Source organism: Suncus etruscus, chromosome 13 (genome assembly GCF_024139225.1).
Source record: "Suncus etruscus isolate mSunEtr1 chromosome 13, mSunEtr1.pri.cur, whole genome shotgun sequence".
NCBI classification, from domain to species: Eukaryota; Metazoa; Chordata; class Mammalia; order Eulipotyphla; family Soricidae; genus Suncus; species Suncus etruscus.
This window is the reverse complement of record NC_064860.1, coordinates 81,593,326-81,608,256: the sequence shown is the minus strand read 5'-3', so window position 1 is coordinate 81,608,256 and position 14,931 is coordinate 81,593,326. Positions and strand designations below refer to the sequence as shown.

Sequence of the window (14,931 nt, the reverse complement as noted above, 5' to 3'; positions counted from 1 at the left end):
GACCATATGGGACGCTGGGGGATCAAACCATCGTCCATCCTAGGTTAGCTCGGGCAAAGCAGATACCTTACCACTTGTGCCACTGCTCAGGCCCCTAAAGTGAATTTTTTTAATTTATAGAAGGGCCTTATTTTAGAATATCAATGATTTTTACCTTGTACTAATTTTTACCAGGTACTTGTTCTCTTGGATTCTTAACTTGTACAGAGAAATTAAAGAATGCTAGAAAAATAAAATAGGTTGATATTAAGAAAGCTTTTTAAGTAGAACTATTTTTGGAAAGGCCAGAAATAATTGGTTCTACCAACAGAGAGCTGTACCTTTCATTTCCAACTCCACCCCCTGCCTTCATGGGTAAAGGGAGAGAAATAGAAAGATAGACGTCTTGACTAGTCTATTTGGTTGGAATTCCTTTAACTTTCTGAGTTAAATGTAATTGGTCAATAAAGAGGAAAGCAGAGGCATGTCCAATGGATGATTCCAACTCATTTTTTTTTTTTTGCTTGAAATATTCAACCCTTTTTCCCATTATATTTTCTTCCCTGGCAAAGTATGTGATGAGTCTGCATATTTCTTAGTTGTCTGCCAAACCTTCCTCAGAATTTTTCTCTTTATAAACAATTGGTTGGACACCATAATTTATTAATCAGTGTTGGTATATTTATTCAATGTCCTCACCCTGCAAAATTCTGGTATTGTCTAGCATATAATTTATCTCCTTTTTCAGAGTCCCAGAGCCTATATTTCTCAAACTATTTTTCCAATGGTTCTTTTCTGCCATTGTTCAAGCACAAAGCTAAGCAATTTATTGGATGTTTTTAATTCAGTATTTAGATTTGCAATTTGACTGAAGTTTGAAAGAAAAAAAATAATCACATAATAATAGTTGAAATAAAATCATTTTGCTCTTGGTCATTCTTTTGTTTGACCATTTATCAATGTATTCATTTAATAAGAACTTGTCATATATTTCCTTATTGTACCTGCAGACATGTTGCGGAATATTAAAGTTTAAAAAAATTAAAAGTTAGGCAAATAAAAATTATTATTAAACAGATCTCATTATATTGGAGATCATTTCTATGTAATTTTCGGGGGAAGGTTGGTTTTTGGGCCCACCTGGTGACGCTCAGAGGTTACTCCTGGTTATGTGGGAGACTTTATAGGATGCTGGGGGATTGAACTGCAGCCTATCCTAGACTGGCATGCACAAGGCAGAGGCCTTATGCCCTGTGCCACTGCTCCATCCCCTATATGTACTTTCTTTTGGAATACATAGGATTTAGACCAAACTTGGGTTCAGGATTGGGGCAAACTAGAGTCTTTAACATAAATAACTTAAAAATAAGTGCAGTATAGAAGTGTCGATTACTAATGTAAATGGCTATGAAAAGAATGTCATAACCTTTGGTTGTTTCATAATTATATCCTAATTTGTAAAGTTTTATTTTTTTACCTTCCAGTGATTCCTGAATCTGTTCCAAGAACCGCTAAACCTACTCTGTCTAGTGTTGTAGACTTTTCGGAAACATCACTGGGTAATTCTTAAAAAACTTGTTTCTTAAACAATAGCTCCCAATGCTTACAAAAAGGAAAAATGATCCAAGTGCCTTCTACTTATCTCCCTTCCTCTTTACCAGCAGGAGTTAACCTTCTTATTAATATGCCTTTGATGCCATTGACTGATATATGCACCCATTTCCAGATTCCTAGGATAATGGAGAAACAGAATGCTAGTTAGAATAAAGGGGAAAACTGGAAGTCTTCACTTTGTCTCTTTTGTTCAGTTTGACTTTTCCAAGTCTTGTACATTATAAATTTGGAAAAAAATTTCCTAGAGCATCATACTTATTAAATTTTATTAACATCTGCATTAACTGTTTCTTGGTCTAGGAGAATCTAACTTACTTTTTTATTCCTTTCAAAAAGGAATCAATCAGTCTTTTGTTCTGTATTTGCAATGTTGATAATTAACATTGCCTTTTGAAAGTTCAAATTTTAATGCTTGTAAAACTGTCTCCCATAAAGTCAGTTCTTTCTCTGAGAGGCAGCCTCAGCTGCCTAGTGGACTCTGCTATTGTCTTGCTCTGTGTGATCATGGTTATGCTATAATAAGATCTGATTTATGGGTTGATAATTTAACTTTTCTCTATTGTAGTTCTCAGAGAAAGGACCCTCAAAAAACATTACAAACTGTTCTAATGCAAAGGTTTGAATTTTTGCTGAGCACTCTAGGTAAAATTTACCAAACATTGCAGCTTATTATTGCCTTGGAAATTTTAACTAAGCCAAAGGAAGTTCTTAGGCTAATTCATTCCCAGTTTTTATCCTCACAGGACAGAAAACACACATGACCTAATAAAACTCTTTTATAACATATTTTAAATTTTAGGATCCTAAAAATGCTATTTATAGTACAATTTCTTCTGTGGTCTTTATACTCACTGGTTATGTTTTGTTATTATATTTGGCTCTAAGTTTGAAATAGTAGGCATTGACAACTTACTTTATATTTCTATTTATTTCCCTTGAAAGTGAAGATTTATTTATATATTTTCAAAGACCTCAGGACTTCTTAGAATTTCTTTGTGAGAGAAATATTAAAAAAATATCAGGTATAAGTATAAAGTTAGCTAGTTAAAAATTCTATATCTTAAACTATTAAATGTAAATTTTCCATTTCATATGTTCTTGATACTTTATTTGGATTTAAATGAAATATATCTAAGAGCATATTATGTATATACCTGAGAAAATTAAGAACTTAATTTTATAAAGTTTAAAGATGAGTTTTAGTTCTTTAAATTTAGTGTCTTCATTATGACAAATAAAAAAAGAAGCTTTGGGGCTGGAGAGATGGCACAGTGATAGGGCATTTGCCTTCTAAGCAGCCTACCCAGGACCAATGGTGGTTCAAATCCAGGCATCCCATATGGTCCCCCATGCCTGCCAGGAGTGATTTCTGAGCAGAGAGCTGGGAGTTACCCCTGAGAGCCACTGGATGTGGCCAACAAACAAACAACCCCCCCCAAAGGAAAAGAAGCTTTATTACATTATCTAGCATTGAAGCAAAGGATTTAGGAATTCTGCTTATGATTCCCTACTTGACACAAGTAATGTGCTCTTTTGAGTTTGTTGTTTTGGCAAGCTTAAGAATATTCTATTCTTTTCTTTGTTGTTTGCATCTCAGGCCATGTTTCTTATGTCTTTCATTACAGCTGTAAAGAAATGTAAATGAAATGTCTTCCAGAATTTACTCAAACAAAAATACCCTTTCCTTGTGTGTAACGGTGGAATTTTGGATAAAAATGTACCTCCAATCTGGTATTGATATGTGGGTGTAATTTCTTCCTCTAGTAGAACACTTTCTGGATTTTATCTCTGAAAAGCATGAGAACTGATTAATTCCAGTAACTGTGCCAAATAAGAAGCTTAAGTAGCTTAAATATAAAAAAAAACTCACCTGATTGGATTTTCTGCACATGCAGTAAAAATTGACAATTTATTTATTTTAAATATTCTATGTAGTTTTTACTGTTCTTTAAGACACTGAAAGTGAAGCATAGACTTTTTTTGATATAACTGTAGACTGAAAAAAATTACAATCTAGTTGGCATATAGTGGAGGACTGGTCCACCTTCTTAATATATAATTTTTTAATTGGCTCAACATATGCTTATTATTACTGGCTCAAGTATCCCCTAACTATTCTAGCAATCTACTTCTGTTTCTTTTATCTCTGGAAGCAAAAATACTTTCAGCAAACTTCATTTCTTTTGCTGTAGCTTCAAGTGAAAAACCGTGGATGGTGTCAACAGCTAAAACATCTGATGAATCCAAATTTCAGCAGCCTCAAACTGGTAATTGAATTCTTCTTCTTTTTTCTTTTTTTAAATAGATCATTTGGGTCCAGAGCCATGGCGCAAACAGTAGGGCATTTGCCTTGCATGCGCTGACCTAGGACGGACCATGGTTCAATTCTTGGAATTCCATATGGTCTCCAAGCTAGCAATGATTTCTCAGTGCATAGCCAGGGGTAACCCCTGAGCATCACCGGGTGTGGCCTCAAAACAAAAACAAACAACAAAAAGATCATTCACTGTGGCTTAATTTTAAAAGACTTAAAAATAAATAATAGATAATAGACCTTAACAACAGTTTAAATAACTACTTTTTTTTATTTATAGGTTACCTACCATGTAATCAGTATTCATTTGTAGTCAATAGAAAAACTGTAGCCCATCTATGACACTTAATGGACTTCACATTTTTATGAGAAATGAAAAAGGTTTTGCATTAATAATTCAAATTATCTCACTAGATTTTGTAGAGTTTTCTTTAGAAGTATCTTTAAGAAATAAAAATTAGAAGCATGTCGGGGCCGGAGAGGTGGCCACGCTAGAGGTGAGGCCTCTGCCTTGCAAGTGCTAGCCTAAGACAGACCTTGGTTCGATTCCCCTGCATCCCATATGGTCCCCCCAAGCCAGGAGAGATTTCTGAACATATAGCCAGGAGTAACCCCTGAGCGTCATCGGTTGTGAACAAAAAACAAAAACAAAAACAAAAAAATTAGAAGCATGTCATAAAAGTCTGATAACAGTATGATTTATCAGTATAGATCACTGTTTCACAAATAGTTATATGCCTTCTTTAAAACAAACAACAAACAAACAAGCAAAAACAATATATTACTAAGGGCTGGAGTGGTAGTACACTGAGTAGAGTTCTCGCTTTAAATGTACCAACTAGAGTTTGATCCTTACCCTATATGGTCCCGAGTGGGCTGGAAGTGATCCATGAGCACTGAGTCAAGACTTAGCCCTAAATCTAAGTGTGATCCCAAAACAAACAAACAAAAAAGACAAAACCATAAAGCAATATGTTACTGATATTGGCATGTTTAGTGTGAGCAACATTAGCATTTTTTGAGTAAAATTTTAATTGCATCACCGTGAAATACAGTTACAAAGCTATTTATGATTTTCAATCATACAATGTCTAAAACCCCTCTTTTCACTAGTGCACACTTCCTGCCACCAATGTCCCTAGTTCCCTCCCCCCACATCTCCATGGAAGATATTTTTTTCTCTTTCTCTTCCTTTTCTCTCTTTGTTTCTCATTCTTTTTTTTTTCATTTTAGAAACTGTGATTTTCAATATTGTTACTGAAGGGATATTATGTATGCCTATTACTTTACCTCTTTTCAGCACCCAATTCTTGTCCAGATGATCATTTTTAACTATCATTGTCATAGTGGTCTATTCTCTTCCCTAATTGCACTCTCCCACTCTTTGCAGCAAGCTACCCATCATGGGCCAGTCTTCTTGGCACTCATCTCATTGTCTTTGAGTATTATTGCCATACTGTCTTTTATTTTTAATACACTACAAATAAGTGTGATCATTCTATGTCTATCCCTCTCCCCCTGACTCATTTTGCTCAGTATAATACATTCATATCCATCCATGTATAAGCAAATTTTGTAAATTCATTTTTCCTAACAGCTGTGTAGTATTCCATTGCATAGATATACTATAATTTCTTTATCTGCTCTATTATTGAACACTTGGATTGTTTTCAGATAGTGGCTATTGTGAATAGAGCTGCAATAAAAGTAAGAGCACAAATGCCTTTTCTGTATTGTTATTTTAAGGCTGTAGAGAATAGGAGCATATAGGAGCAATATTGCTGAATCATGATGGAACTCAATTTCTAGTCTTTTGAGAAATGCCCATATTGTGGTCTAGCCTTTTTGGAAAACAGCAACGAATGGGATTCTATTTCCCCACATATCCACACCAACATTGCTTTTTCTCGACCGTCTAGATGTGTGCCAGTCTATGTGGTGTAAGAGTCATTTCTTCCTCCCTTGTGAATACTTGCAAAGCTATAAATTTTCCTTTTAATACCACTTTTGCTGTGTCCCACAAATTCTGATAACTTATGTATTCATTTTCATTTGTTTCCAGAAATCTTGTGATTTACTCTGAACCCTTTGGTGTTTAGTAATTATTTAATTTCCAGGTGTTAGTTATTTTTTCCATCTCTGTTTGTAATTCAATTTTATTTTCAATACATTAGCATATTATTTTTAAGTTCTTAAATTGGTAAGCACAGAGAAAGGATCATAGACTTTAAAATTAATAATGAACATTGGTTCTAGTTCTGATTTTCTTCTAACCATATACATTTTAGTTGATTTTCTCTACTTCTCTGGGTCTCTTTTCTGGGTGTTTTTCTGGGTTAACTTTGGAAATTTGCTCTTTTTTTTTTAAATAATTACATCTTTGGGTGCTGAAGGGAGATAAAAGTGATGTACATGATACTTCTTCAGTACTGTAAACCATAGTGCCTATAAGAAAAAAAAGGAGAGGAGAGAGTGAGGGATGGAGAGAATGAGGGAAAAAATGTCTGCCATAGAGGAGGGAAGGCAGGGGAGATGGAACAAACTCCAAGTACATATTGTTGGATAAAAATGTATACTGGGAAGGAATCATTGTTGGACATTGTATGACTGAAACTCTGTCATGAACAATATCTCATGGTGATTTGACTTAAAATTTATTTTAAAAAATTGTGTACTAAAGATTCAGAATCAAATTTAGTTAACATTTTTAAAATGTTTAAATATTACATTTAACTACTAAACATTATCTTAATTTTTTTCAAAAATAAAAATTTCAATAAAATATACCTCCTTTTACATATTTTCTTTATAATCTCATAGTTAACTAAGTAGATTATTTAGTTAATAAAAAATTTTTACAAATCATTTTTGTCATGTCTTCTATTTTTGATTCTCTTGCCTGTATTTTCATTTTTGTGACATTTTAGTTGTGTTTTTTGCTTGTTGGTTTTTGGGGCCACACCCAGCAGTGTTTAAGGTTTTTTCCTGACATTGTACTCAGAGATCATTCTGGCAGACTCATAGGCCCATGTAAGGTTTCATGGATCAAATGTAGGTTGGCCACAGGCAAGACAAATGGTGTATCTGCTATACTATGGCTCCAGCCCATCTCATTGTGATATTTAATTGCAATAGTTTTTAGTTGTGATTTTTGCCATATATATGTATTATAGAAATTACTTAATTAGAAATTTACTTAATTAGAAATTAATTAAAGTACAGTGATATTTTGTGATATGCTTCAGAGAGGAGTCTAGGAAAGGTTTTATCTGATAAAAAATCAGAGTGAGTCCTGATTCACACAAACAGATTTTAGTTCAATTATTCTTTCTCTAGCATAAATTATGGTTTCAAAGCTCATCAAGATAGATAAGCATAGCATCAACTTAAGTTAACATGTTTTATAGACCTCCCTTAAGTTCTTTTGTTTTTTATTTCTGAGCAAATAGGTTTACAACAGTGTTTACATTTATGTTTTAGATGTATAGTTACTGCACCCTTTGGTTAAAATCTTCCACCACTATCCCCAGGTCCCCTCTAGTTTGTCCTATCTTTCCCTACAACTCCTGAATCCTATGCTTAGCAACTTTAATTCTTTTTCAAGGGTTTATTTTCATTGGATACTGTCATTCACTTGTTATATTTTCTTGTATATCACCTATTATCCAGCACTTGTTCTAATCCATTTGACTTACTTCACTTAACATTTACTTTACCTTACAACTTCTAATTCTATTTAAGTTGTTAGAAACTGTTCCCGTTCGTAGAGCTGAGTAATATTCCATTGTGTATATGTGCACAAATTTTTTATCCACTCATTTAGTCTTTGGACATCAAGGCTAATTTCAGGTCACAGTTATTGTAATTGCCCTGCTATGAACATTAGTGTGCATGTATCTATTTGTTTTATGTGTTTGTATTCTTTGTAGGGAAGTTCTTACTCCAGGCACTGTACTCTGGAATAATTCCTGGAGGTATAGAGCACTATATGTGGAACCAGGATAACCTATGTTGGCTATGTGCAATTATCCTACCTGTTTTACTACTAAATGATTTTTATTTATTTTCTAAACTGCTGTTTTACTCTTATTTTTGTTGTTTTTTATAAGGGTTTGGTGGATGAGGCCAGGGAAATAGCATGGAGGTAGGGCGTTTGCCTTTTATGCAGAAGGATGGTGATTCAAATCCCAGAATCCCATATGGTCCCCTGAGCCTGCCAGGAGCTATTTCTGAGTGTAGAGCCAGGAGAGGCTCCTGAGCACTGACAGGTGTGACCCAAAAACCAAAAAATAAAATAAAAGGGTTTGGTGGAATTTTTACTATCTATAAACTTAAACTTTTTTCCGTTTTATTGAACATTGATAAGATTGTTTCTTGATAGTCTTCTTTATGGAATTTAAACATTTCTGATGTGTTCAAAGACCTTTCTGAGGTCCCCATCCATTGATATTCCCATCTATTATAGCCCACACCCATTTGTTGAGAATTAACTACAACCATTGTTGACAATATTTATGCTTGTGGCATAAATATCAAAGTATGATCTGTACAATGATCATACTCTTACAAAAACTCTTACAAAAACAAGTCTCTGCATTTGTGGACTAGATGACTACTAGGGAATTTTGGTCACACGTGCTTTGTAGCATCTATGGGTCTAGCAGGACTGGGATGTGACCCAAAGTTCAGAATTGCTGGTTTCTGGCAGCAAAAAATGATGAAAGACAGTAAGCAGTGACTAGGAATCACAATCATGTGTACCTAATAATAGCTGTTCTGCATAGTTACTTGAGAAACAGCAGTTGTCAGAGCCTGGCTGCAATTGGAGAGTCAACGCTCAGCAGTCTTGGTAGCAATCTGTAGTGTAGCATTGAATTATTTGGTTAGACCTATGGCAGGAAATTTGGGCATCCACTGCCACTGCCAAGTCAACTAAATCATGTGACTCCCAATGTCTGAATTTTCATTTAAGCAAGTCTGAAAGATCACCAAGGTTGTAGCCATTGTTTTTCTCTGACAGTTTTATGCCAATTTCAAAGAGATTAGTTGTGCAGTCTAGTGTCTTGGGTTTCGGGCATCCAGGCATACCTTTTCACTAAACAGATTCAAATGACTTGAACAATGATAACCTGAGAGTTTGTGCTTGTGTCTGAGCCATATTTATTCCACTTTGAGGGACTAGATTTCAGATAGTAAATATTACACAGTGAGCAGACCTAAGTGTTAGGTGTTTTATAATAGTAGGAATTCCCCAGAGCCTAATTTTTCCAGGTATGTGTGTGGATGGGCAACTTTTGTAGTTGATTTGATAGGCAGTTGGTGCCTCTATCATTGCATGTTACTGGAGCTGAAATAGATGAACAAATTGGGCCACTTGCTAATTGGAACTACTTTGAAAAACGTGGACTTTTTTTTTTTTTTCGTGGTAGCATGGACTGGCAGAACAGAGTCTGTAGACTTGACCAAGCAAGTGTCTATCAGCACGAGCCTGCTGTACTATTATTGGCTTTGGAGCTACAGGACTTACCTCAAGAATGATGGCCCCTCGCCATACTGCCAGCAACAACAGGGACAGTGCCCAATGTTGGCAAGATTTCATGTTTGCAGTTCTCAGTTACTCACTTTTCAGTTTTCTGGAAACCAATTTTCCTATACCATAGACACTTGGAACTGAAGTCTGTTCCAAGGCCCCTGAAGTCTATATAGCTTCATCCATAATAGTCCCCAGACCCAGATTGTTAATGTCCAAGATATTTCTCTCCCTAGTTTTCTAAATTGTCAGTGAATCCAGACAAGTCTCAAATTTTAAACTTTCAATGTCTTGGTTACCCTAGTCACTCTCCCTTAATATCTAGTAAAGTTACTTTATGTAAACACATTTAGAATTCTGGTCATCTAAATCTAAAATCTGGATTCTGGATAGTTTCATATTGACTCTATAGTTCCTGTCTCATAGGTATAGCCATAGTGACTCTCAAAGAAGTGGTTCTAGAAATAGCATGACAATTTAACAGACCTGGCCCTGACTCCCAGATTCTACTTGAATAGCAGAAATACCAAAGCAAAAACTGGGTGATCTATTGGACAAAATGAGCTCTTAGGTTATTTAACTTACAGATTTTAATATATAAGGCCTAGTATCACATAGGTTGTCCCTATTTATTGCTTGGTTTTCATTTATTTTTTCTATAATTATTCAAGAGAAAACTGCCCAAATTTTAAGAAAATATTTGATAAAATGTTGATGGCCATGACACTGATTATAAAGAAAGCCTGACTAGAACAAGCATTGGGAATTAGAAGACTATGTTGAAGTGAAAGAAAATGAAGATTATAGAGTAACAAAGAGACAGAAAACAATGAGATGGAAAATCCCAATAGGGGAAAGATTCCTTTTGCCTTTAATTTCAAGAAAAGAATCTTCTGGTGTTATCCAGATAGAGTATAAATAGTGGTTAATGCTGCAGGAGACAGTCTCATTAGTCAACTGCTTTGTGACTGTCAGGGCCATTTGACACTGCCAGGAACTTCCAGCTGTTGACTGCCAGCCCTCACTGAATAAAGTACTGGGGTTGGTTCATAAAATCATGGGTTTTGTTTTCAGATATCACATTCTTTGAAGAAATGTAACATTTTAGCTGGCATTAGTGCTATTATTATAGTAAAATGAGCACATTTTGTTTTTTCTGTTGAGATTTCCCAGTTAGGCATCTTTTTTTTTTTTTTTTTTTTTACTATGTCCATTCCCTTCAGCCAAAACCCACTAGGAGCACAACTATATTTGAACACATGTTAGATTTATTTATTCATTCCAATAATGAAGAATGTAGACACTGAGGAATTGTGAGAACACTTAGTAAAAGGATTTTTGAAAAGATCTCACTGTAAGATTTGATCCTTGTGATTCTGGGTAGGGTCTGAGTAAATGAAGCTTTAGAGGATGTCAGATAGTATAAATAATTTGTGATTGAATGTGTTAGTGATTAATACATAAGTAAAGAGAATGAAGGAAAGAATAAAGCTAAAGGTGATTGGTAAAGAAGGGCTTGGGGAATGGAGTGGAATGATAGCACAGCAGATAGGCTATTTGCCTTGCACATGCCAACCTAAGTTTGATCCCCAGCATCCCATATGGTCTCTCAAGCCTACCAGGAGTAATAAGTAACCCCTGAGTGTAAAAGAAAATGATGGAAATTTTCTCTGTAATTATAGCCTATAATATAAACTTATTTATAAATTCTAAAGCAAAAGAAAATTGACCATTTAGTATTGGGGCAATTATTCATGAAAATTATTATCTTTCTGGGACCAGAGAGATTGTACAAAGGTTAAGGTCCTTGCTTAGCACAAGGCTGCAGCCATGACACAGTTTGAATCCTGGCAACACATGTAGTGCCACCCACCCCCAATACTACCATTGTGATCCCTGAGCACAGAGCCAGGAGTAGTCCCTGAATACCAATACAAGTATGATCACTGAGCGCAGACACAGGTATGGCAACTGATACTGCCATAGTTAATCTTTTTGATAATATAATAGAATCAATCTTTAGATTCTATTAGAAAGTGAGTAGAGAACTGTGATATTTTATTTATTTGAGAAAATTCTAGAAGAGTTCTGTGTCTCTCTACTATTCCCTACCTCCTTCCATGATTTGTACATTTGTGTAGATGTGTTTGTACTTATCATATTCTCACCAGAAAAATACGCATTTACAATTGCTTTATAGTTTCCTACATAGAGACACAAATGACTATGTCTATATAGAATTACGTTAGCATTTTTCTCTTAGCTTAAGGAAATATATTTGATCTTAAATAAGTAAAAGAGCAAGAGATATAGCCGCATTTATTTGTATTAACCTTTTCTACAACTATTCTTAAGTTGACAATAAAACAATGTCATATAGCTTGCTTTGAAGATTTTGCAGAAGTTTATAAAATTAAATTAATTATTTTTATATGACCCAGGTGGTTTCTAGAAACACCAAGTGGTCTGTGAGAAAAATTGGCCAGTCCTTGAAGCTCATTCTTTCTGCAAATGTCCTTACTAATCTGAGCAATAAACTGCAATTTGAGTTAAAATGCAGTAAAATATTTACCAATTATGTGATCAGACACGATTTAATTTTTGAGAACCTGTTCCCCTTTTATAAATGAAAATTATAGGTAAATTTTTATTGGATTATGTTTTATAAAAATGTATAGCTCACTTAAGTCTACATAAATGCATACTCTATTATACCTTAATACAGTCAACTCATGTATTCACTTCCCACTACAAAGCCTAGCCAAAATTTTTCTTTCTTTTTTTTAATTTGGTTTTTGGGCCACACCCGGTGATACTCAGGAGCCCTCTATGAGTGATTCATTAGTACATAACCTGGAGTAAATCCTGAACACCATGGGGTGTGACCCCAAAACAAAAAGTTATTTTAAAATTATTTAAAGCTAATTGTATTATATCAAATATTTACACCTATTCTCAATGTTCAGCTATCTCAACACTTTGTAGGATTTTAGAAAATTGCTGCATTTACTTAAATATATAGCTCTATAAATTCATACTTAGGCTATAAAACCTAAAGTGAATTGTCCACCATGGGCCTGGATCTTCTGACCACTGGTTTCAAAGAACTGAACTCCATATTAAGACCTCGTTGCCTGTCTGTGAGGTGTTGATTAGTTTAGTTCTGGCCACCCAACAGGATTAAGCCCTAGAGGAAAGAAAAACAAGAAATGAGTGATAGTGTTAATGCTTTCAAAGCAAGAAAATAGAATGTAAGTGGAGCAAATGGTTTGCAGATTTATCGTGGCCTCTTAGAGGGTTTTTTTTTTTTTTTTGTCTTAGCCCAAATTCTGCTTAGTGAGCATTTTCTTGCAGGCAATATTTTCACAAATTTTAAGGTCAACCAAAAGATACTTTATTTTTCCATGAACTGAAGAAAGCATCTATTTATTTAAATGCTATTGAGAGCTCAGTGTGTGGTGTTTTTATAAGTGTTCTTTAGGGCAGATAGTTACTGATAGTCCAGTTATATTTTTCCATTGCTGCTTTCTGTTTTTTTGAAAACTGACAGATTGTTGATTTGCAACATTATACATTTCAAGCATCTAGCTTTACACTTTTATCAATTCTACAGGAATCAGTGAATTCAGCACCAATGTCCCAATGTCATCCTTTGATATAATTTTAGGATTTACTTGGATATAGTCACACAAACAAATGAAAGTTAATCATATACTAAAGTAAGACATTTGAGTACACATGCATGAATATCATAAAATAAAGGACTTCTTTACACAACCTAACAAAGCATATATGATCCTCCTGACCTCTGATTAACTTGTTTTCTACCATCATGTTGCAGATTCTGAGCAAATAAGCCTTTGAGTTTATAATGAGCATGTTAGAAAAAATTTCTGTTTTTTTAAGGCTTTTCAGCAAAGAATTTATGTTTAAAAATAAATATCTCAGATATCAGAGTGATAGGACAGCAGTGGGGTATTTGCCTTGCTTGCCTTGCATGAAGCTGACTTAGGATGGACATGGGTTCAATCCTCGGCGTCCCATAAGTTTCCCCTAGCCAGGAGCAATTTCTGAGTGCATAGCCCGGAGTAGCCCCTGTGCATCACCGGGTGTGCCTCCCCCCAAAAATAAATAAATAAATAAATAACATTTTTTCACAATTACTAATATTTATGGATTTGGGTAAAATCAAATGATTGATTCTTTTATTTGTTTGGGGGGGTCACACCTGGCAATAGACCATACTTCTGTCACTGTGCTCAGGGATTATTTCTGGCAAGGTTCAGGGGACCGTATGTGGTACATCAACTGTACCACATACAACTGTGTTAAGGCAAATGCCAAACCTACTGTACTCTCTCTTCACCTCCTAAACAAAATATTTTTGACTGCTGGGAATGCCTTGTTTATATTTCCAGAACAGTAGTAGATCATTTTTATAGAATTTTTATCTACCAAATTTTTTTGTTTGTTTTTGGGCCACACCCAGTGATGCTCAGGGGTTATTCCTGGCTATGAGCTCAGAAGTCGCTCCTGGCTTGGGTGACCATATGGGACGCTGGGGGATCAAACCGTGGTCCATCCTAGGCTAGCGCTGGCAAGGCAGACACCTTACCTCTAGCTCCACCACTCCGACTCATCTACCAAATTTTAAGTAAATCAAATATGTAACCAACAAAACAATTTAGCATTGTGGTTTTATAAAGTTATAAGCAAATATATAGCTTATTTAATATTTTTCTCTGAAAATATGAAACAAAAAATTGTCATAGATTATGTTACTATTTTTTAGCTTTCTATATCTTTTTAAGTAAACTGTCTATTTTACTCATTTTCATATGCCTTTATGTATATAAGATAAGAGATAGTACCTATTGTAAATAACTGGAGTGTCTCATCTACAAAAATAAGCAAAGTGATGCAATAATAAATATTAACTTATCCTAAAAATTAAAAGAGTTCACCCCTAACTCTTCACTAGCTATCAATTTTATAATTGGAACATTATTCTCAAAATCAAAAGGGACTAGCCATTTCATGCTTCTAATTCTTAAATAAAAGTACATCTTACAGTAAAACCTTTTAAAGATATCAAGAGCTAGCTGCTCATTTAAAATAATATTTTTAAACCTTAATTTTTGAAAGGACCAGAGAAATAGTACAGCCAGTAGTGATTTTGCCTTGCACATGGCAAACTCAGGTTTGATTCTTGGTCCCTCAGCCCACCAGGAGTGATCTCTGAATGCAGAGCCAGAGTAAGGCTAAGACTATAAGGTGTGACCAAAAAAAAACAAAAACAACAACAACAAAAAAACAACAACAAAAAAACAGAAAAACAAGCAAATTAAGGAACACTCTTATTTTCCACTTTTGAGTGGAAAAAAAAAATCTTCTTTCATTATCCCTTAATCTGACCATGAAAGTAAAATTATCAAGTTGTGGAGGAGAACGGAATAAAAGAGTACAAGGAATAGAATGAGTAGGGGTAGAGGGG

At 34.7% G+C, this 14,931-nt stretch overlaps 1 protein-coding gene across 1 annotated transcript in view; it reads left to right on the top strand.

Moving 5' to 3' along the window:
• Positions 1-14,931, top strand: part of ABI3BP (ABI family member 3 binding protein) — a 231,699-nt gene that overhangs the window by 132,711 nt on the left and 84,057 nt on the right. The window contains 5 exon segments of the mRNA XM_049785676.1: positions 1,464-1,538; positions 2,159-2,175; positions 2,178-2,235; positions 3,227-3,280; positions 3,762-3,860. Of these exon segments, the coding sequence (XP_049641633.1) occupies positions 1,464-1,538; positions 2,159-2,175; positions 2,178-2,235; positions 3,227-3,280; positions 3,762-3,860 (303 nt within the window).